This window comes from Pseudophryne corroboree, chromosome 7, assembly GCF_028390025.1.
Source record: "Pseudophryne corroboree isolate aPseCor3 chromosome 7, aPseCor3.hap2, whole genome shotgun sequence".
Classification (NCBI taxonomy): Eukaryota; Metazoa; Chordata; class Amphibia; order Anura; family Myobatrachidae; genus Pseudophryne; species Pseudophryne corroboree.
The window spans coordinates 30,158,681-30,183,207 of record NC_086450.1 but is presented as its reverse complement, the minus strand read 5'-3'; the positions used below and the strand labels follow the sequence as shown (position 1 = coordinate 30,183,207).

Genomic DNA, 24,527 nt, shown 5'->3' with positions numbered 1-24,527 from the left:
ATTCCCAGCAGGTGATAATCAAGGTACCCCTCCTGCAACAGGGAACGGGGTATTATTCTACACTATTGTGGTACCGAAGCCAGACGGCTCGGTGAGACCGATTCTAAAATCTAAAATCTTTGAACACTTACATACAGAGGTTCAAATTCAAGATTGAGTCACTCAGAGCAGTGATTGCGAACCTGGAAGAAGGGGACTACATGATGTCTCGGGACATCAAGGATGCTTACCTTCATGTCAAAATTTACCCTTCTCACCAAGGGTACCTCAGGTTTATGGTACAGAACTGTCACTATCAGTTCAGACGCTGCCGTAGGGATGGTCCACGGCACCCCGGGTCTTTACCAAGGTAATGGCCGAAATGATGATGTTCCTTCGAAGGAAGGGAATTTTAGTTATCCCTTACTTGGACGATCTCCTGATAAGGGTAAGATCCAGGGAACAGTTGGAGGTCGGTGTAGCACTATCTCAGGTAGTGTTGCGGCAGCACGATTGGATTCTCAATATTCCAAAATCGCAGCTGGTTCAGTCGACGTGTCTTCTGTTCCTAGGGATGATCCTGGACACAGTCCAGAAAAAGGTGTTTCTCCCGGAGGAGAAAGCCAGGGAGTTATCCGAGCTAGTCAGGAACCTCCTCAAACCGAGCCAAGTCTCAGTGCATCAATGCACAAGGGTTCTGGGTAAAATGGGGGCTTCCTACGAAGCAATCCCATTCGGCAGATTCCACGCAAGAACTTTCCAGTGGGACCTGCTGGACAAATGGTCCGGGTCGCATCTTCAGATGCATCAGCGGATAACCCTGTCACCAAGGACAAGGGTGTCCCTCCTGTGGTGGTTGCAGAGTGCTCATCTTCTAGAGGGCCGCAGATTCGGCATTCAGGACTGGGTCCTGGTAACCACGGATGCCAGCCTGCGAGGCTGGGGAGCAGTCACACAGGGAAGGAATATCCAGGACTTATGGTCAAGCCTGGAGACATCACTTCACATAAATATCCTGAAGCTAAGGGACATTTACAATGCTCTAAGCTTAGCAAGACCTTTGCTTCAAGGACAGCCGGTGTTGATCCAGTCGGACAACATCACGGCAGTCACCCACGTAAACAGACAGGGTGGCACAAGAAGCAGAAGGGCAATGACAGAAGCTGCAAGGATTCTTCGCTGGGCGGAAAATCATGGGATAGCACTGTCAGCAGTATTCATTCCGGGAGTGGACAACTGGGAAGCAGACTTCCTCAGCACGACCTCCACCCGGGGAGAGTGGGGACTTCACCCAGAAGTCTTCCACAGGATTATAAACCGTTGGGAAAAACTCGACAGGTATTGCGCCAGGTCCAGGGACCCTCAGGCAATAGCTGTAGACGCTCTGGTAACACCGTGGGTGTACCAGTCAGGGTATGTGTTTCCTCCTCTGCCTCTCATACCCAAGGTACTGAGATTGATAAGATGGTGAGGAGTAAGCACTATATTCGTGGCTCCGGATTGGCCAAGAAGGACTTGGTAACCGGAACTTCAAGAGATGCTCACGGAGGATCCGTGGCCTCTACCTCTAAGAAGGGACCTGCTCCAGCAAGGACCCTGTCTGTTCCAAGACTTACCGCGGCTGCGTTTGACGGCATGGCGGTTGAACGCCGGATCCTGAAGGAAAAAGGGCATTCCGGATGAAGTCATCCCTATCCTGATCAAAGCCAGGAAGGATGTAACCGCAAAAACATTATCACCGCAATTGGCGAAAATATGTTGCGTGGTGCGAGGCCAGTAAGGCCCGACGGTGGAAATTCGACTGGGTCGATTCCTACATTTCCTGCAAACAGGAGTGTCTATGGGCCTGAAATTGGGGTCCATTAAGGTTCAAATTTCGGCCCTGTCAATTTTCTTCCAAAAAGAACTAGCTTCAGTCCCTGAAGTTCAGACGTTTGTAAAAGGGGTACTGCATATACAGCCTCCTTTTGTGCCTCCAGTGGCACTTGGGATCTCAATGTAGTTTTTTTTTTTTTGGATTCCAAAAGTCATATTGGTTTGAACCACTTAAATCTGTGGAGTTAAAATATCTCACATGGAAAGTGGTCATGCTGTTGGCCCTGGCCTGGGCCAGGCGCGTGTCAGAATTGGCGGCTTTATCCTGTAAAAGCCCTTATCTGATTTTCCATTCGGACAGGGCGGAATTGAGGACTCGTCCTCAATTTCTCCCTAAGGTGTTTTCAGCATTTCACTTAAACCAACCTATTGTGGTGCCTGCGGCTACTAGGGACTTGGAGGATTCCAAGTTGCTGGACGTAGTCAGGGCCCTGAAAATATATGTTTCCAGGACGGCTGGAGTCAGAAAATCTGACTCGCTGTTTATCCTGTATGCACCCAACAAGCTGGGTGCTCCTGCTTCTAAGCAGACGATTGCTCGTTGGATTTGCAGTACAATTCAGCTTGCACATTCTGTGGCAGGCCTGCCACAGCCAAAATCTGTAAAAGCCCATTCCACACGGAAAGTGGGCTCATCTTGGGCGGCTGCCCGAGGGGTCTCGGCTTTACAACTTTGCCGAGCAGCTACTTGGTAAGGGGCAAACACGTTTGCTAAATTCTACAAATTTGATACCCTGGCTGAGGAGGACCTGGAGTTCTCTCATTCGGTGCTGCAGAGTCATCCGCACTCTCCCGCCCGTTTGGGAGCTTTGGTATAATCCCCATGGTCCTTTCGGAGTCCCCAGCATCCACTAGGACGTTAGAGAAAATAAGAATTTACTTACCGATAATTCTATTTCTCATAGTCCGTAGTGGATGCTGGGCGCCCATCCCAAGTGCGGATTGTCTGCATTACTTGTACATAGTTATTGTTACAAAAATCGGGTTATTGTTGTTGTGAGCCATCTTTTCAGAGGCTCCTTCTGTTATCATGCTGTTAACTGGGTTCAGATCACAAGTTATACGGTGTGATTGGTGTGGCTGGTATGAGTCTTACCCGGGATTCAAAATCCTTCCTTATTGTGTACGCTCGTCCGGGCACAGTATCCTAACTGAGGCTTGGAGGAGGGTCATAGGGGGAGGAGCCAGTGCACACCAGCTAGTCCTAAAGCTTTTACTTTGTGCCCAGTCTCCTGCGGAGCCGCTATCCCCCCATGGTCCTTTCGGAGTCCCCAGCATCCACTACGGACTATGAGAAATAGAATTATTGGTAAGTAAATTCTTATTATATAGTTGTTAGGAGTGGAATATGATGTGTGAACCCAACAGCTGTTTTGATGCTTTAATGCAGGGGTGGGTAACCTTTTTCTCTTTCATCCACTAGGGGACACTGGAGTCCTATACAGTAGGGGTGTGAAGCTTGCAACCGGAGGTGTGGCACAATCTAAAATTAGCATTGTCTGCACAGCCGGCTCCTCCCCCTTCACATCCCTCCTCCCTTAGTTTTGAAAATTGTGCTGGAGGTACAGCACGTGGGAGCACTGAGCTCCTGACTAAAATCTAAAGAATGATTCATTTACAATGGTTGCGTCAACCTAATGAAAAGGGGGACAAAGCTGTATATCATTGGAGAGACAAAGATCCCTTTTGAAGGGACCTGCATCTCTCCACAGGAGATCCTCTTACAAGGCACAGTGAGTACTGGTCAATAGGGGCCATGTTAGACTTTTGTTTTATTTTATGCTTTATCCCCTGCTTTATCTCCTGCCATAATACCATAAAAGTAATACAGCCAGCGGTCACCAGGGTGTAGCGCGGGGCTGGAGAGCACGCCGGGGGTAGGGGGGAACAGTAAGCCGCCCAATACCGCTGAGATGCGCCACTGACTAGCGCCGCTACGGGACTTAGTGAGAAGGGTCCCGTAGCGTACATCACCAGGGGCGGGAGAGAGAGAGAGAGAGACGCGTACGGGGAGTCACTGCATAGCGCCGCTACGGGACTTCGTAAGAAGAGTCCCGTAGCGTGCAGCACCAGGGGCCAGGAGACTGTGAGCCGGGTACGGGGAGACACTGTATGGCGCCGCTACGGGACTTGGTGAGAAGCGGTCCCGTAGCGCGCGCGCGCACACCATAGACGCTGCAGTGTGTCCGTGCGGCTGAGGAGAGCTTTCAGCCGCGTGTGGGGAAGAGGCCACTCAGCACATCACGCGCCTCCCCATATTGTTTAAAACTTAAGAAAAGATTATTTAAGGATGACCTGGAGTGACTAAAATGTTTTTAGGTCGGCCATCTTAATTATCCCTAACTGGCGCCAATTACGGGGAAGGGTTAGCCCCCCCCTATAGATATCAAGAGGGATGTTTTATGTAGCAATAGCTCCCTCTACTGGTGAAAGAGTATATTCAGAAATGTGAGGATCTCCTGTACAAAATAATCCTATATATTTATATTTTCAAAGGACTTCTATTTAAAGATCCTGAAGGAAATACAAGGAAGCAAGCGGATACAAACTCTACCATCGTAGCTGAGTTACAATTAAGAGTGGAGGTTGCATGTCGGCTGGTGGTTTGATATTTTATTTTATTTTATTTTTTATATATATATATAATTTTGTCCTGTTCTGGTTTCTATGTAAAGAAGGGAACAGTAATTCCAGCCGGATCCGATAGCTTTGCTTCCGTCATCGCTCACAGCCTTTCTCTTCCTAGTTTAAAGGGTGAAAGCGCCGTGAAATACCCTGGTAAGGGGTTTTAACCAACATGTCTAAAGCAAAGACATTCAAGACCTGTTATGTTTATATGGCAGCTCCGGGGTGTGCGACTCCTGATTAGACAAGGACACTACACCTGGGAGCAGTGCTCCGCCTAGGTCATGGTCTCCAAGTAGCTGGCGGAATCACACCTGCAGCAATAGGAAGGGGCTGCGAGATTGAAAAAAGATTAAATACATTCTCATCAAGTTAATACCGCCCGCACAAGCAGAAGGCGGTTAAAAGACCTCTTCCTATTGTACCAGTTTCAGAGACGGTCTTATTATTGATACAGATAATTCAATCAAACCTAAACGCCGATATTCAGGAAGAAGAACGGCAATCTCGGACCTAGATTCCTTAATTGAAGGGGTAACGGTGATCCTAAACTTTAAAGTTGAAAAAGTTAAGGAGCCAGAGAATTTCGAATTTTTCGAATCCCAAAAGAACCGCGTTCGACTGTTTCTCATTCCTAAGTATCTCCGATCTCAACTGGAGGAGGCTTGGAAGCAACCTGATAAACCAGTAGTGTATTCTTCCTTGTCAAAGAGGACAATCTTACCGATACCTAATGTGATGGCTTTTAAGTGAATTAGCCTTAAAATCAATTTTTTTGTAGCAGCAGGTGCAGTACAGAGACCTGCGATCATCTGTGTTTGGGTTAACAAAGCCATGGGAGCATGGTTGGGACGTATTGTCGAGGCTATTGAGGAGAACAATAGCTTGGACGCAATACCCAACTGGCGGAACACTTTCGAGAATCCGGCTCGTATTTGTGTCAAGCCTCAAAGGATATTAGCAGGATAGCATCGCGCATCCCAACATCGGCCATATTACCTAAACGGATTTTATGGCGCAGAGAATGGCAGAAGGTGGTGGAATCCATCCCCTTTGGGGGTGAACTGCTTTTCGGTCCATAGTTGGACAAGTGGATTTCAAACAATCTACGGCAGGGAAGTCCATTTTCCTACCTACTCCTTTTACGAGAACCACTCCACAGGTTAGGAGAGGTTATTCGGGACAAATGTTAATTAATTTAGGTTACAGTCCTTTCAAGGCCAAGCAAGAGGTTTCGGTTCACAAGCCCTTGGAGGCAGAGTTAGAGGCCGCTCACAGACAACTACCAGAAAGCAGGATAAACCTGCTGATAAGACAGGGGCATGACGGCCTCCCAGACCACCTGGGGTCCCCCTTGGTGGGCGCACGTCTGGAAGGTTTCTGGGACATCTGGACCAACACCTCACCAGAACTTTGGATATAGAGTACAAACTGGATTTTCAACAGAGGCCTCAGTCAGTTTTTTTACAACGGAATTCCCTCGGTGCCCTCAGAAAGCAGAGGCATTACTGACAGCAATTCAAAAATGACTACGGTCAGAGGTCATTATTCCAGTTCCCGCCTCTCGGAAAGGTACGGGTTTCTATCCCAATCTTTTTGTCGTGCCAAAGCCAGACAGGTCGGCAGACAGATTCTCATTTTCAAAGTTTTAAACCAGTTTATAAGGGTCTGCAAATTCAGGATGGAATCAATCCAGTCGATCATTGCAGTCTTAGAAAAAGGCAAGTTCATGGTATCAATGGACGTAAAGGTTACAAATCTGCATACCCCAATCGGGACTCCTCACCAGGCTTACTTAAGGTTCGCACTGGTGATGGATCATTACCAATTCAAGGGCCTTGCCGTTCAATCTATCATCAGACTCAGGAATCCTTACGAAAATCATGGCAATCATGGTTGCAGGATTGAGACGTTTAAAGGTCACGTTTATATCTTGTCTTGACGATCCACGGAACGAGACATCCTCTCGGGAACAGTTGATCAAGGATGTTCAGACATCTCATCAATTTCTCATTCAACATGGGTGGCTTGGGATTTTCCAGAAATCCAACCTCATGCCAACTCAACGCATTCAATCCCTCGATTTTATCTTGGACACAGTACAATTGAGGGTTTACCTACCAGAGAACAAGGTCCAGGACCTACAGAGATTACTGGCTTAGGGTACTGAGATCACAAACTGTTTCTCTACAGCATCCCCGTCCATTCCAGATGACCCTCCTTGCTCAGGGAGCAGGGTCGCACTGGCTTCTACTTCAAATAATCCGACTTCCACTGAACATACGACCATCCTTGATTTGGTGGTCGTTGCACAGGAATCTCGCAGCAGGCAAGAGATTCAGCATTTGGGATTGGGGGAACCTGACAACGGACGCCAGTCTCAGAGGTTGGGGTGCCGTCTTGGCGGAACATCAGTTTCAAGGCAGATGGACAATACTGGTGAGCAGACTACCCATAAATATTCTAGAACTAAGAGCAGTTTTACAATACACTTCTCTTAGCCGAAGACCTAGTCATGGGTAAACACATAAAAATACAGTCGTACAATGTCACGACGACGGCATAAGGAACTAGGAGTAGAATCGTGTTAAAAGGAGCCACAAAGATCTTGTTGTGGGAAAAAGGACGAAACATCATCCTCTCAGCAGTGTTCATTCCAGGTGGGGAAAACTGGGAAGCAGATTATCTCAGTCGCCAGGACATACATCCGGGGGAGTGGTGCTTCATCCACGGACTTTCGACATGGTGGTGAGGAGATGGGGTCTACCTCAAGTCGACCTAGGGCGTCTCGGCAAAACCATCAACTGCCCAGATATGTGTCCAGGACAAGAGATCCACAGAAGGAGTGGACGCATTAACACTTCCTTGGTGTTACAGGGAGGTTTTACGTTTTTCTACCTTTCCCACTCATACCCAGGGTTTGGTAAACGGTTGAAACAAGAACGAGTGTGGGTGATTCTAATCGCACCAGGTTGGACTCGCAGGAGTTGGTACTCAGACCTGTGAGAGTTACTAGCGGAAGATCCTTGGCGGTTACCTCAGAGAGAGGACCTGCTATCTCAGGGACCGTTCCAACACAGACCTGAACAGGCTGCGTTTAACGGCGTGGTTATTGAAACCAGGATCTTACGAAACGGACGGATACCAAGGACGGCCAGTCCTACGATGATTACCATTAAGACGCCGGTCAGAGCCAGGCGCTACTACGGGATTTGGAGGGATACATGGACTGGTGTCCAGAACGTGGGTGGGATTCGACGAACTCCCACTTATCCAGACTACTACTTTTCCTTCAGGTCGGTCTAGAGGTAGGTCTGAGGCTGGGCTCTCTGAAGGTTCAAATTTTGTCTCTCTCCATCCTATTTCAACAGCAGTTGGCATCTTTGCCAGAGATCCAACCCCCTTTTCGTCCCTCCACTGCACCATGGGACTTAAATTTGGTGTTGGAATTTTTGGAATCACCACGTTATAAAAAAACAAAACAAAATAAAATAATAAAAAAATAATAAAATATATATATATAGATAGATAGATAGAGATATATATATCTCTATCTATCTATCTATCTATCTATCTATCTATCTATCTATCTATCTATCTATCTATCTATCTATCTATCTATCTATCTATCTCTGGGAAGGTCACATTTTTGCTTGCCTTGCCGGCTTGGGAGCCTTATCCTGTAGGAGTCCCTTTTTAATTTTTCACAAGGATAAGGGCAGAACTCCGTACAAGAGCAGATTTCCTTCCTAAGGTTGTTTCGGGGTTTCCATTAGACCAGCGAATTGTGGTCCCATTCTTCAGGGGTCTTGCAGATGGGGAAATGTCTTTGGATGTTGTCCGAGATTTACGGGTATACATCCAAGTTACGCCGTCCCTCAAAGTCGGACCATTGGTTTGTTCTTTATGATGGGCCAAAGAAGGGTTGGCCAGCAGTTAAGCAGTATTTGTCTAGATAGTTTCGACTTGCCATTCGACAAGCTTATATTTTCTGTGGCAGACTGGTTACAGTTCAGACGGGTGCTCCTATCACCCGATCAGTGGGTACCTCATGGGCGACTCCCAGAGGTGCTTCTGCTACTCAACTTTGCAGAGCGGCGACGTGGTCCTCAGCCCACACGTTCGCGAAATTTTGCAAGTTTGATACCTTCGCGTCCGAGGACTCTTAAGTTTGGACGTTTAGGTTTGCAGGCCACTGACAGCACTCCCTCCCTGGGGGTTAACTTTGGGACGTCCCCTACTGTATAGGACTCCAGTGTCCCCTAGTGGATGAAAGAGAAAAGAGGATTTTGGTACTTACCGATAAATCCATTTCTCTGAATCCTCTAGGGGACACTGGACGCCCGCCTCGGTGCTGTCAGCCTGCTGTGTTTGTGTTATTGTTCAAACAGTTCGTACAAACTGTGTTAGTTTCGGTTAAAGAAGTTCTTGGATGCTGTTTGTTAGGTTGTACGGTTCGGTTCCTCGCCAGGTGCGTTAGTCTCATGTCCTATTCTCTCAGTCAAATTTTCAAAACTGAGGGAGGAGGGATGTGAAGGGGGAGGAGCCGGCTGTGCAGACTGCTAATTTTAGATTGTGCCACACCTCCGGTTGCAAGCTTCACACCCCTACTGTATAGGACTCCAGTGTCCCCTAGAGGATTCAGAGAAATGGATTTATCGGTAAGTACCAAAATCCTCTTTTTTTTTTTTTTTTTTTACCAAGGGCCATTTGGATATTTATAAAATCTTTCGGGGGCCATACAAAAATTCTCAACTTAAAAATTACCCTGCCCCCCAGTAGGTCTGCCCCTTAGAGGTACTGTGTGCGTGCGCCAAAAAAATGGGTGTGGCCAATTAAAATGTGACGTGATACACATATGCCCCCAAAAGTGCAGTGCCAGATCCACAAATGCCCCCCGCAGTTTTAGATCCACAAATGCCCCCCACAGTGCCAGGTATACAAATGCCCCCACAGTGCCAGGTATACAAATGCCCCCACAGTGCCAAATCCACAAATGCCCTCACAGAGCCGGATCCACAAATGCCCCCCCCCCCCCCCCCCCCCCCCCACTGTGCTGCTCACCACTGCTGTTGCTCCAACCTGCGGCATTTCTCAGGTGCCAGGGGGCCAGGACAGGGAGGAGAGCGTGGCTATGTCGTGCCGCGGTGTGTAGGACCTCAAACCAGCCGCCGGTTCGTGAGCCAATCTGAGCTCGCGGACCGGCAGCGGCGGCTCCTGATTGGCTGCCGGTCTGCGAGCTCTGATTGGCTCATGAACCGGCGGCTGGTTTGAGATCTTACCTGCCACTGGACATAGTAGCTGCGCTCTCCTCCCTGCCCTGACAGCTGAGATACGCTGCCGCCAGACTGAGCGGCGGCATGTCTCACTGACACAAGCGGGTGGGCCGGAACAAACGGTTTTGCGGGCATTATACGGCCCGCGGGACGGAGGTTCCCCACCCCTGCTTTAATGTGTATATATGTTATAAAGTATATAAAAAAATACAAATATATGTTGCCGCTCGCAACTCCGTGGGATCATAAGGTAGGTGCCTCAGTGTGGGAAAAGGCCAGTAGAAATCAAATCACCCAGTATAACCTGATGTTTCCATAGATAATATGATAATATTTGTATTAGTGTAATATCTGTATAAGTAACAATGTATAATTGGTGCTCTGGCACGTGTTCTTGTCTGTTATTATTTCAGCCTCTGAGATGGCGAGGACTCCTGGTAAGAATGTGACGTTCTCCACAACAGAGGGAACTGAGGATGAGGTCCGAGTATCTCCCAGCAACAAGAGTATGTTACTGACTAGGAGATGGTATTCAGGTGTAGCTTGGCCGGGCTTATAATAACCATGTCATGTTCTTTGTTTCCTGTGACAGAACAACCTGCAGTCGCTAGAACCCCTTCAAAGGTGAGCAGATGTGTTCTGTGTATGATGCAGTTTGTACCTAGAGGGGAACCTTCCTCAAGGTGCAGGATTTTGCTGTATATGTTGTGGAAAATATACAGTACTTTACTTTGCATTTAACTACAATACAGCGCACCTCCTTTTTTCTTTATTGCTTCTGCGTCTTCATGCAAATGCCGGTGCAAGCTACTCCTTAGTGTACAGCCGCGCATCTTTACATGCAAGGACTATGACGCACGTTAAGTCGCTAAAATACCTTTAGACGCCAACATCAATTGCAGCAGCCCTATGGCAGGTGCCGATCATCCATCTGAATATGGCCCCTATGTGAATGATTTTGCGTCTCTGTATGCAACCGCTTTCAGTGACATGCCTGCGACACTCCCATAACACACCTGTAAGATTGGCCATCTACGTGCGCCCGGTTTGCCACCTCCGTCACCACCTTGAAACGGCCAACACATTCTCAAGACATTTCTGAAACCATGCGTCTCTTTGGTGCCTCCATCACAGCTGTGACTCTATGGGGGTCATTCCGAGTTGATCGCTAGCTGCTTTCTTTCTCTGCGCAGCGATCAGGCAAAAAAATGGCACTTCTGCGCATGGGTTTGCGGCGCAATGCGCACGCACGTCGTACTATTATAACGAACGATGTAGTTTCACACAAGGTCTAGTGAAACTTTTCAGTCGCACTGCTGGCCGCAGAGTGATTGACATGAAGTCGGCGTTTCTGGGTGTCGGCTGACAGTTTTCAGGGAGTGTTCGGAAAAATGCAGGCGTGCCAGGAAAAACGCAGGCATGGCTGGGCGAACGCAGGGCGTGTTCGTGATATCAGATCAGGAACTGAACAGTCTGAAGTGATCGCAAGCGCTGAGTAGGTCTGGAGCTACTCTGAAACTGCACAAAATTATTTTGTAGCCGCTCTGTGATCCTTTTGTTCGCACTTTTGCTAAGATAAAATACACTCCCAGTGGGTGGCGGCATATCGTTTGCACGGCTGCTAAAAACTGCTAGCGAGTGAACAACCTGGAATGACCCCCCCATGTGCACGGGCGCTGGATGCATGCGCAGAAGAAATAAATTGCTCCTTTGCGTTTGACTCCTAATCCGCCCCTAAATGGGTGTAACCAGTCCCATAACTTAGCTTTTTGTTTTTTATTCTGTTAAGGGGAAAAAAACTGAATTTATTTCCACCACACCGCACAGACTGAGGAAGAGACTGTCAGGTACAGAATACACGCTTGTTATCCATTCTCATCTTGACAATATTTTAATAATTTATGAAGCGGCCCAGAGTCTGGACTCTAACATTATAGGTTCTCCTGTCTTTGTGTCTCTAATGTAAATAATAAGGGTTGCATGTTTAAACATAGTTTTGTAGTATGAATTTGCCTAGAGCTGCAGGGGGTCCCGTCTTCGGCTCAACAGCTGTAAGCCCACCCGTACAAAGGAGCCCTGCAACGTAGCTGTCCCCTCTTCTGTTTAGAATCATTGGAAAAAGGGGGAATGACTAACCTGGCCAACCTACAGTGTACACCAAACATATATATTGGTAGATGCTCAATTAGCTTAGTGATATCATTCAGGTGCTCGAAAGGGAGGGGTATTTCTAAGCAAGAAAAAAAAGCCATTTGTTTCCCCCAGCACCCTGAATGATAACCGTAACCAGATATAAATTCCACATGATAACAGAATTCAGAGATCTTCGTTACACATATTTGCGCAAATGTGTGAATAAGCCCCAAAGCCGCATCAAGGCGTCTATGTATATTTGGGGTCCCTAGCGCTATATCTAGGTGCAGGGTGTGGCACCCCAAAACACTAGCATAAGCCAGAAAGCCCAGCGTAGCATACCAGTGAAAATACGATAGTGTTAATAAATTAGTATTTAGGAAGCCGAAGCTATAGAGAAAGTGATCCAAAAATGAAATGCAATTAAAATAGAGAAATAGTGTTAAAAAATTAATAAGTGAAAAGTGTTAATAGAATGTAAGGGTATGCCACACTAAGGCCATCCAGCTCAGCCAGTCCAGAGGCACCACACCTCACACCTCCATTACCCCAATCTTGGTCTAAGATTAACCAGCAAGGAGCCACATGATAATGGCTCCTTACTACAATATGTCTAAGCTAAGAGCTACCTACCTTGGAGCAACCCCATAATGCTCCATGTGGCATGTCAGGGCCTGCACCTCCTCCTAATGCAGGAACCTCTCTGCCTCTCACAACAAACATATATATTGGTAGATGCTCAATTAGCTTAGTGATATCATTCAGGTGCATCTTCGGCTCAACAGCTGTAAGCCCACCCGTACAAAGGAGCCCTGCAACGTAGCTGTCCCCTCTTCTGTTTAGAATCATTGGAAAAAGGGGGAATGACTAACCTGGCCAACCTACAGTGTACACCAACACTCGGCTGTCCGGACAATGATGTGCCACCTCCTGTCTCTGTCCAGTAACAATGTCACCCCAAAAAGACTTCAAACAATTATTTTCCTGTGTATGTATGTATGTAAACAAAATATATATATATATATATATATATATATATATATATATATATATATATATATATATATATATATATATATATATATATATATATATATATATATATATGTATGTGTGATTATATATATATATATATATATATATAATATTATGTAATATATTGTCCATCCTCAAATGTTTGGGTATTGTAAGAGAGGCACGTCCTTTTCCAGCACCAAATCTAAGGTCTGACAGCGAGAGTGATTATTCTGCTTCCAACTCTGATGAAGAGACAGAAGAGAGGCCGGCTACAGCCAAAACACCAAGTAAAGTGTCACAGACGCCAAGCAAAGGGGCTCAAACACCCGGCAAAACGCCGTCCAAAAAAGGAAAGAAAAAAGTAAGTCTATTTTAATGGAGTTTTGTTTCCCTGTTGTTTGGTTATAGAGGTGTAGATGTGAATTGATTTAATATGTTCTTTTTATATAATAGCATTAGCATTCATTATTAGCACACCTCCTTTTGTGCCGGTGTTACATCTGTGTTCATCTGAAGATTTTTTTTCACTTTGAATCGTAACTATAAATAGAGGAAAGCACAACAAGATGTCCGTGGTTTATGTATCCCACTCCTGTCCTAGAGCAACTTGGTGGAAGAGTATTTTGAAGCTCACAGCAGTTCCAAGGTCATCACGTCGGACAGAACGTTGCAGAAGCTCCAGACTCCTAAATTAGACCAGGTATGGAGTGTAAATCTTTCCAGTAAGTGTTTCACACAAAAGCGAATACTCTGAAATGACACAACTATGGTGGCCAATCCCAAGATGGGTGGGGTTCCCAGGATTTTGGCCAAAAAATGGCCTGTTATTCAATCCCGGGATTGGGGCTTCCAATCCAGGGGATTTCGAGATTAGGAAACCCCTTTTTGTTTTTTCAATGCCGGGCAGCATTGAGCGTCCTTAGGAGGCTCACGCTGCCCGCATACCCCTGCCCCCGGCTGTGCGTAGCGGGCGGGCGGTGTGCAGCTGTCTGCGCAGCGTGACCTCTGACTTCAAGACACGCTGCTCAGACAGCCGTACTCCGCCCGCCTCTCGGACCTCAGTGCCGGCACGCAATACAACAGTAGGTAGACCAACCCTCCAACCCAGGCAGATGGGGTATGTTATTATGTGGGCGGGGAGTGTGGGACAGCGGTGGCGGACATTGCAAGGGAACCAATCCCGGCTATCCCAGAAACCCCGGGATTGATCATTTTTCAATCCCGATTCCCGGGATTGAAAAAAATGGCTTGGGATTGGCTTCCCTAGACACAACGATTGTGTGGGCCTCCAATAAAAGACAATTTACTTTGCTGCAATAATAGTGAGCACCAACCAATGATACAACTTAAACGGCGAGCCCAGATGTTCCCTACGACTCCTCTCCAGGAGTGCAAGCTCCTCGGACGTTAGTTGCTATGAACACAGTGCTGGGGATTTGGCCTTTGTGCATCTGTGCTACATGCTCCTTCCCTGGTGTACATCCGTGCTGCAGAATAGCCAAGTTCTGAGACACCCACTTACACATAATACTGCGCCAGAATCCACACGTCGTTTTATCAGTAGTGATTGGTGCGTAATTAGATGCCGTCATCAGTTGTTTCATTATTCGCCTCCATCACACCTCTGAGCCATCTCGTTGACCTTTAGTTAATATATACAAGAAAGCCAATATAAACTCCTATAATGACATACTGTAGGACATTATAGAAAGTTACCGCCTAAGCACCTGATGGAAGCCAGTAAGATATTTCATTTTCATTTTTTAAACTGCTAGAAAGTTGCGGAACCTGAATGGTTGCTACGGGTTACCGACCCTTCTTGTGCAGATTTTGTGTAACAACACCTTATTATAACGGATTACATTTCCAGGAAACATTAAGGAAACTCCTGGATCAGTACCCCTCCGCATTCGCTGACGATCTGCGCAGTCTGAACGACAAACATGAGGCCCTGTTCTACAAGTGGATGCTGCAACTGCAGTAAGTACCTAAGAACATACACCGAGCGGCCAAATTATTGTGACCACCAGGTGACTTTATGCAAGGAAGCGATTCTGCTTCTGCTGACATAGTATGTCTGCACCTGTATAAGAACATAAAGGTGAGGATACGCAGAGACTAATGAGGTTTGTCACTTGTGAACTAATGGGCCTAATTCTGAGTTGATCACAGCAGCAAATTTGTTAGCAGTTGGGCAAAACCATGTGCACTGCAGGAGGGGCAGATATAACATGTGCAGAGAGAGTTAGATTTGGCTGTGGTGTATTCAAGCTGAAATCTAAATTGCAGTGTAAAAATAAAGCAGCCAGTATTTACCCTGCACAGAAACAATATAACTCCCCCAAATCTAACTTTCTCTGCAAATGTTATATCTGCCACACCTGTACTGCACATGGTTTTGCCCAATTGCTAACAAACTTGCTGCTGCGATGAACTCAGAATTACCCCCAATGAGTACATTACGCGATCTTACGGACTTTAAACATGGAATGATTTTGGCGTTTGCAGCAGCTGTGTGAGCGTTGGCGGAACGGCTACACAGGTGAATTGTTGGATGGCGGCGGGTGTGAAGTGTACACAGAGTGGACTAGCACACTGCGACGATTGCTGCCGCTAGCCTGAAGAGTCACAACGCTCATAGGGGGAGTGTGGCTGGACAGCCCTTGTGGCCACATGGTAATGGCGGCCGTGGCACTTAAGGGGTTAACTCCTCGTGCCCGGCGCCATTTTGAAAGATAATTGGCGCTTGACGCCACTTTTTGAATGCAACTGGTGCTAGGTACCATATTTGAAATGTACTTATGGCGCTGGGCGCGGACTGTTTAAAAATATGTTTAATGATGTGTCTTAACATGTCATGTAGTGCTCTGTGCACAATTGTAGGATTGCATGTTTAAATGTTTTTATAGTTAAGATGCGGTCACCTTTATTTTAAAGGGAAAAATGCACTTACTATGGAGGTCATTCCGAGTTCGCTCGCAAGGCGATTTTAGCAGAGTTGCTCACGCTAAGCCGCCGCCTACTGGGAGTGAATCTTAGCATCTTAAAATTGTGAACGATGTATTCGCAATATTGCGATTACACACCTCGTAGCAGTTTCTGAGTAGCTTCAGACTTACTCGGCATCTGCGATCAGTTCAGTGCTTGTCGTTCCTGGTTTGACGTCACAAACACTCCCAGCGTTCGCCCAGACACTCCTCCGTTTCTCCAGCCACTCCTGCGTTTTTTCCGGAAACGGTAGCGTTTTTTCCCACACGCCCATAAAACGGCCTGTTTCCGCCCAGTAACACCCATTTCCTGTCAATCACATTACGATCGCCAGAACGATGAAAAAGCCGTGAGTAAAATTACTAAGTGCATAGCAAATTTACTTGGCGCAGTCGCAGTGCGGACATTGCGCATGCGCATTAAGCGGAAAATCGCTGCGATGCGAAGATTTTTACCGAGCGAACAACTCGGAATGAGGGCCTATGTCTGAATAAGCATCTCCTATCTTCTGGGAATAGGAAGTGGCATGCTAATCGCCTCTGCTAGCAGATGTGTGAATGACAAAACCCTTTTGATGTTGGACAGTGCACGGCAGGTAATGGCTGTGAGTGTCAGATTGGGTTGGGAACCTGTATTTATTTATGTAGCTGGTTTCATTAATATACGAATCCTGAATGGTAGATGCAGGAAGGAAGAACATTTGTTTGGGAAATAAAATACAAACCGTATTTGAAGCTATGTGATAAATTTATGAATAGTGAATGTTAAACTGATACCAAACGTCTGTGTGACAGGAAGGAGGATATTGCTTCATGCACTTATCTCCTTTTGAAATGTAATTTATTTATTTGTATTTTGTAAGATATCCTGATTGGATGAATAGGACTCGGGGGGGACATGACCCCCTGTGGTACTGTGTGGTTTTATTGTATAAAAAGAGGTAGCCTGTGAGCTCCATGTGTATTATACCAGTTTCATTCTGCTGTAACATCTTGCTGTATTGCTGAGCCTTTTTGAAGGCTGTATTTGGGCAAATAAAGATCTTCTGCCTAAAGACGACCGCGTCATCTTGTGACCTACAGGGCTATGCAAAACCTAGCCCCGTTCACCGGCTGTCCAGGGTGAACCAGCATCTCCAAGTTCCGCCTTCCGCCAGCTACCGGTAGAGGCCTAGTCAAGCGACTAGTGGGGATTCATCAACACCACACAGGTGTGGTAAGGCAGCGTGTCTGCACATACAGAGCAGAACCGTGGTTCCAAACGCCACGGCAGGTTAGGAGTTTGGTGGCAGCATAAACCCGCCCACTGCGCAGTGGGTGGAGTCAGTAACAGGCGGTTACTGATGGTAAGCGGGAATCCCCTATGTGGCCAGGTCCCGTGTGGGGATCCGATCTGAAGATCGACAGTATCTAGGTCGACAATGTTTAGGTCGACCACTATAGGTCGACATGGATGGAAGGTCGACAGGGTTTCTAGGTCGACATGTGCTAGGTCGACAGGTCTAAAGGTCGACATGACTTTTTCACATTTTTTTTTCTTTTTAAAAATGTTTCATACTTAACGATCCACGTGGACTACGATTGGAACGGTAATCTGTGCCGAGCGAAGCGGTAGCGGAGCGAAGGCACCATGCCCGAAGCATGGCGAGCGAAGCGGTGCACTAATTTGGGATCCCGGTCACTCTACGAAGAAAACGACACCAAAAAAAAAAAAAATCCTCATGTAGACCTGTCGACCTAGCACATGTCGACCTAGAAACCCTGTCGACCTTCCATCCATGTCGACCTAGTGACTGTCGACCTATAGTGGTCAACCTAAACATTGTCGACCTAGATACTGTCTATTTGATGAACCACACCCCCCGTGTGACCTAAACATCCATTCTGTGTACTGGGGACGGGACGCGAAAGCGGTGAGAGCTTTCGTACAGGACCGTCCGGTCACAGGGTCATTCCGACCCGTTCGCACGCAGCGGTTCTTCGCTGCAGTGCGAATGGGTCGGAACTGCGCATGCACGGCGGCCGCTATGCGAACACGCGTTGTTGCCCAGCGACAGCCGTCGCCGGGCAATGACCAGAAGAATGAAGAAAGTGATCGCTAGCGCGGTCACAAGAATGACAGCGGGGAGGCGTTCCGGGGCGGATACTCACCGTTTTCTGGGTGTTGAGATACGAACGCAGGCGTGTCCAGGCGTTTGGAGGGCGGATGTCTGACGTCAATCCTGGGACCTTCGTCGCTGGATCCGTCGCACAGGGTAAGTAAGTCTGACCCTGGTCATGTTTTGCAGGAAACTTTTTTTTTTTTTTTTTTTTAGAATAGCAGGGCTGAACAAGCGATCGCAGCCCTGCTATGCTAAAATACACTCCCCCATAGGCGGCGTCTAGTTGATCGCACGAGCAGCAAAAAGTTGCTACGTGCGATCAACTCGGAATGAGGGCCATAGTCCGTCAGATTGCATTGTTTACCCATAATGTCATGAGTTATACACTACACTAGTCTCTGCGTACTTCCACCTCTCCGTTATTAAACGGATTCACCATCCTATGTCAGCAGTATCCGAAAAGTTACTTGGCATAAAATCGCCAATTGGTGATAAGAATTTGGCTGCTCAGTGTACAAGCATCGATTTTATACAGCGATTAGCTGGTTACCCATAAGAGATCAGTAGGAAGTTGACCGCAACCCAACCTTTTCTAGGATATGTCGGTTTCCAAGCTTTGTCTAACGAAGATTCGTTTTGTTTTCAGCTTAGGTTTCAACATTATCCTCTTTGGTCTGGGCAGTAAGCGGAACCTCATAGAGAAGTTTAGGACCTCACTCCTGAAAGATTCTCTCCACATTGTCATCAATGGATTTTTTCCAAGTATTACCATCAAATCTGTAAGTGATTTTCTGCACTGCATGCCATCCAGATCCTGGGTGACCTGAAGGGCCTCACACACTGGCCGATTTCAGGATTTTATCGGCCAACAATATTATCCATGGCCGATTTATTTTCTTCAACGATTTTTACATACACACTGGACGATATGACCGTACATACATCTATATCGTCCAAGTTGACTTGCATGTATAAACAAGAATAGATCAATGATGAACGACTGCGGGGCCGCACATCACACTGAACGATATGAACGATTTCTGGTTCATTTTTTAACAATATCGTTCATATCTATCGTTATCGTCAAGTGTGTAGGGCCTTTAGGCCCATTGCAGCTTGATGGTCACATTTCAGTTTTCAAGGACAATATAATGCTTAAAATTACATAAAGATATAAATGAAATGTGATGACTAAAATACTTTGTTTCTACGAAATGTTTGCTTTACCAAGATGTAATAAATTACAGATGTACTCCCGCCCCCCCCCCCCCCCCGAGATGCCCAACGCTAGCGTAGGTTCACGGGACCTGACAGATCACTAACCCCAGGCACCACCCGCTGCGTGGTGTATTCAGGCTAGATGTGTGAGGACACCTCCGTATTGTAGGTGACACTTCGTAAACGAGTTTCTTTCATCTAGCCATCCTCTTATGTAGTTGAGTTGTGCCATTGGTGGAGGCAATTGTACCACACACAAAATGGGAGATCTACTAAAGCTCATAAGTTTGCTGAAAAGATGATGGTGTTTGCGGAGAAACGCGTCGGTGGTAGTTCTTAAGACTGCAAGAGTGAGAGCATTTTCATTTGAGCTTTGAAGTGTATGATAGAGTGGTGGTTTTTAAGGGCTTTGTAATTAAGTCATTTTTATTGAACTTTGGAGAGCACAGGGAGCCAGCGTAAGGATTTGCTAAGTGGTCCGGCAGATGTGGAATGGTGGGAGAGGAAGATCAGTCTTGCTGCAGTAGCTGAGGTTGCAATAGACAAGGCAGGAGATGATAGGAGAGTAATATTTCTGTGTCGTGCTGACAGGACTAGGTCAGAGTCTGGATATGAGGAATAAGGTAGAGCACGGAGTCTAGAGTGACGCCAGTGCAGCGGGCTGTGAGACTGAGGGAAAACGCGGTGCTGTTGATGGTGAGGGACATTTCATGGGAAGGTGTGGCTCTGGCCAGAGGTCTTCCAAGATATATGGTGGAAACACTTATTGTATTCCGCTTCAAAGCCATTTTGCTGTTGTATCTTCCTTCCCTGTATACTAGTCCGTCTGCTTTTCTTTTTCATCCACTAGGGGTCACTGGAGTACTCTTGGGATATGGACGGTGCGTAGCAAAGGAAGGCACATTTAAATATTTAAATGAGCAACCCTCCACTTCCCTCCTCCATACTCCCTGGATCCCCAGTGTTTTTATGTGCCTCAAAGGAAGCACATCATGAGCTGAAAGCTCACGTTTGATTTTACTTTCTCTAACGTCCTAGTGGATGCTGGGAACTCCGTAAGGACCATGGGGAATAGCGGGCTCCGAAGGAGGCTGGGCACTCTAGAAAGATCTTAGACTACCTGGTGTGCACTGGCTCCTCCCACTATGACCCTCCTCCAAGCCTCAGTTAGATTTCGTGCCCGGCCGAGGTTGGATGCACACTAGGGGCTCTCCTGAGCTCTTAGAAAGTTATAGTCTTAGAATTTGTTATTTTCAGTGAGACCTGCTGGCAACAGGCTCACTGCAGCGAGGGACTAAGGGGAGAAGAAGCGAACTCGCCTGCTTGCAGCCGGATTGGGCTTCTTAGGCTACTGGACACCATTAGCTCCAGAGGGATCGACCGCAGGCCCAGCCTTGATGTTCGGTCCCGGAGCCGCGCCGCCGTCCCCCTTACAGAGCCAGAACCCCATGTCCCCTCACAGCCTAAGAAGGCGCCATTTTATCAGGTTCAGTCCTTTCGGTCCCAGAAAAACAAGCGGGGAAAAGGAGGGTCTTTTCTGTCAAGAGGCAGAGGCAGGGGAAAAAGGCTGCAGCAAACAGCAGGTTCCCAGGAACAAAAGTCCTCCCCCGCTTCCTCTTCCAAGTCCGCCGCATGACGGTGGGGCTTCACAGGCGGAGCCAGGTACGGTGGGGGCCCGCCTCAGGAATTTCAGCGATCAGTGGGCCCGCTCACAGGTGGATCCCTGGATCCTTCAAATAGTATCTCAGGGATACAGGCTGGAATTCGAGGCGACTCCACCCCGCCGTTTCCTAAAATCCGCCTTGCCGATTGCTCCCTCAGACAGGGAGGCGGTGCTAGCAGCGATTCACAAGCTGTATTCCCAGCAGGTGATAATCAAGGTACCCCTACTTCAACAAGGCCGGGGTTACTATTCCACACTATTTGTGGTGCCGAAACCGGACGGTTCGGTGAGACCCATTTTAAATTTGAAATCCTTGAACACATATATAAAAAAATTCAAGTTCAAGATGGAATCGCTCAGGGCGGTTATTGCAAGCCTGGACGAGGGGGATTACATGGTATCCCTGGACATCAAGGATGCTTACCTGCATGTCCCCATTTACAATTCTCACCAGGAGTACCTCAGATTTGTGGTACAGGACTGCCATTACCAATTCCAGAATGGTCCGGAAAATCGGCGGCATGAAGACATCCTGTCTTCACCAAGGTAGCGCACAGCACTGCAGCTGTGCACCATTGCTCCTCATACACACTTCACACTCCGGTCACTGAGGGTGCAGGGCGCTGGGGGGGGCGCCCTGAGGCAGCAATAAAAACACCTTGGCTGGCTAAAATACCTCAATATATAGCCCCTGGGGCTATATATGAGGTAAATACCCCTGCCAGAATCCCATAAAAAGCGGGAGAATAGGCCGCGAAAAAGGGGCGGAGCCTATCTCCTCAGCACACTGGCGCCATTTTTCCCTCACAGCTCGGCTGGAAGGAAGCTCCCTGGCTCTTCCCTGCAATTCTACAGTACAGTAAGAGGGAAAAGAGAGGGGGGGCATTAAAATTGGCACTGTATACAGTATATTATATAAAAAGCAGCTATTAGGGACATAACTCAGTTAGTCCCTGTGTATATATATATATATATATATATAGCGCTCTGGTGTGTGCTGGCATACTCTTACTCTGTCCCCCCAAAGGGCTTTTGTGGGTCCTGTCCTCTGTTTGAGCATTCCCTGTGTGTGTGGAGTGTGTCGGTACGGCTGTGTCGACATGTTTGAGGAGGATAATGATGTGGAGGGGGAGCAGATGCCTTTAGCAGGGATGTCACCCCCTGGGGGTCAGACACCTGAGTGGATGGTATTATGGCAGGAAATGAGTGCACGTATAGACTCCTTACATGAAAAATTTGACGACATGCCGACTGTGGGACAGCCGAGTCTTCAGCTCGTGCCTGTCCAGGTGTCTCAAAAGTCATCAGGGGCTCTGAAACGCCCGTTATCTCAGGTGGCACAAGTAGATGTCGACACGGATACTGACACCAGTGTCGACGACGATGAGTCAAATTTAATGCCCGTTAAGGCCATTCACTGCATGATTGAGGCAATGAAAGAGGTGTTAAATATTTCTGATTTACATCCAGGTACCACAAAAAAGGGTATTATGTTTGGAGAGAAAAAACTACCTGTAGTTTTTCCCCCGTCAGATGAATTAAATGAAGTGTGTGAAGAAGCGTGGGCTTCCCCTGATAAGAAATTGGTAATTCCTAAGAAGGTACTAATGGCGTTCCCTTTCCCGCCAGAGGATAGGTTACGTTGGGAAACACCCCCGAGGGTGGATAAAGCGCTCACACGTTTGTCTAAAAAGGTGGCACTACCGTCCCAGGATACGGCCGCCCTTAAGGAACCTGCTGATAGAAAGCAGGAGGCGATCCTGAAGTCTGTATATACACACTCAGGCATTATACTCAGACCAGCTATTGCGTCAGCATGGATGTGCAGTGCTGCCGCTGCGTGGTCAGATAAACTGTCAGAAAATATTGACACGTTAGACAGAGACACGATCCTGCTAACAATTGACCATATAAAAGACTCAGTCTTATACATGAGAGATGCACAGAGGGAAATCTGCCGACTGGCATCTAAAATAAGTGCATTATCTATCTCTGCTAGGAGATGCTTATGGACTCGCCAGTGGACTGGAGATGCAGATTCCAAAAGGCACGCTGCCGTTTGGACTCTCCATGGCACCAAGGGTATTTACCAAGGTTATGGCGGAAATGATGATACTCCTTCGAAAAAAGGGAGTTTTAATTATCCCATACTTGGACGATCTCCTAATAAAGGCACGATCCAAGGAACAGTTGTTAGTGGGAGTAGCACTATCTCAGGAAGTGCTGAGCCAGCACGGCTGGATTCTGAATATCCCAAAGTCACAGCTGGTCCCCACGACACGTCTAATGTTCCTGGGAATGATTCTGGACACGGCCCAGAAAAAAGTGTTTCTCCCGGAGGAGAAAGCAGGGAGTTGTCTTCTCTAGTCAGAGACCTCCTAAAACCAAAACAGGTATCGGTGCATCACTGCACGCGGGTCCTGGGAAAGATGGTAGCTTCTTACGAAGCAATTCCATTCGGCAGGTTCCATGCCAGGATTTTTCAGTGGGACCTGTTGGACAAGTGGTCCGGATCGCATCTTCAGATGCATCGTTTAATAACCCTGTCTCCACGAACCAGGGTGTCTCTTCTGTGGTGGCTGCACAGTGCTCATCTTCTGGAGGGCCGCAGATTCGGCATACAGGACTGGGTCCTGGTGACCACGGATGCCAGCCTACGAGGCTGGGGGGCAGTCACAAAGGGAAGAAATTTCCAAGGACTATGGTCAAGTCAGGAGACTGCCCTTCACATAAATATTCTGGAACTAAGGGCCATTTACAATGCCCTAAGTCAAGCAAAATCCCTGCTCCTACACCAGCCGGTGCTGATCCAGTCAGACAACATCACGGCAGTCGCCCATGTGAATCGACAGGGCGGCACAAGAAGCAGGACGGCGATGGCAGAAGCCACAAAAATTCTCCGATGGGCGGAGAATCATGTACTAGCACTGTCAACAGTGTTCATCCCGGGAGTGGACAACTGGGAAGCAGACTTTCTCAGCAGGCACGACCTCCACCCGGGAGAGTGGGGACTTCATCCAGAAGTCTTCCAAATGATTGTAAATCAATGGGGTCGTCCACAGGTGGACATGATGGCGTCCCGCCTAAACAAAAAACTAGAGAAGTATTGCGCCAGGTCAAGAGACCCTCAGGCGATAGCTGTGGACGCTCTAGTGACACCGTGGGTGTACCGGTCAGTTTATGTGTTCCCTCCTCTACCTCTCATACCAAAGGTATTGAGAATAATAAGAAAGCGAGGAGTAAACACAATTCTCGTGGTTCCGGATTGGCCGAGAAGAGCGTGGTACCCGGAACTTCAAGAGATGATCTCAGAGGACCCGTGGTCTCTGCCGCTCAGACAGGACCTGCTGCAGCAGGGCCCCTGTCTGTTCCAAGACATACCGCGGCTGCGTTTGACGGCATGGCGGTTGAACGCCGGATCCTGAAGGAAAAGGGCATTCCGGAGGAAGTCATTCCTACGCTTATTAAAGCCTGGAAAGATGTTACGGCAAAGCATTATCACCGCATATGGCGGAAATATGTTGCTTGGTGCGAGGCCAAAAAGGCCCCAACAGAGGAATTTCAACTAGGTCGATTTCTGCATTTCCTGCAAGCAGGAGTGAATATGGGCCTAAAACTGGGCTCCATTAAGGTACAGATCTCGGCTCTGTCG

General features: G+C 47.5%; 1 protein-coding gene across 1 annotated transcript in view; it reads left to right on the top strand.

The window, feature by feature from the left end:
- ORC2 (origin recognition complex subunit 2) overlaps positions 1-24,527 on the top strand; it is a 112,438-nt gene that overhangs the window by 14,837 nt on the left and 73,074 nt on the right. Inside the window, exons 5-11 of the mRNA XM_063932855.1 lie at positions 10,169-10,261; positions 10,348-10,379; positions 11,545-11,602; positions 13,100-13,266; positions 13,507-13,605; positions 14,776-14,885; positions 18,641-18,773. Coding sequence (XP_063788925.1) covers positions 10,169-10,261; positions 10,348-10,379; positions 11,545-11,602; positions 13,100-13,266; positions 13,507-13,605; positions 14,776-14,885; positions 18,641-18,773 — 692 coding nt within the window. The remainder of the gene's footprint in view (positions 1-10,168; positions 10,262-10,347; positions 10,380-11,544; positions 11,603-13,099; positions 13,267-13,506; positions 13,606-14,775; positions 14,886-18,640; positions 18,774-24,527) is intronic.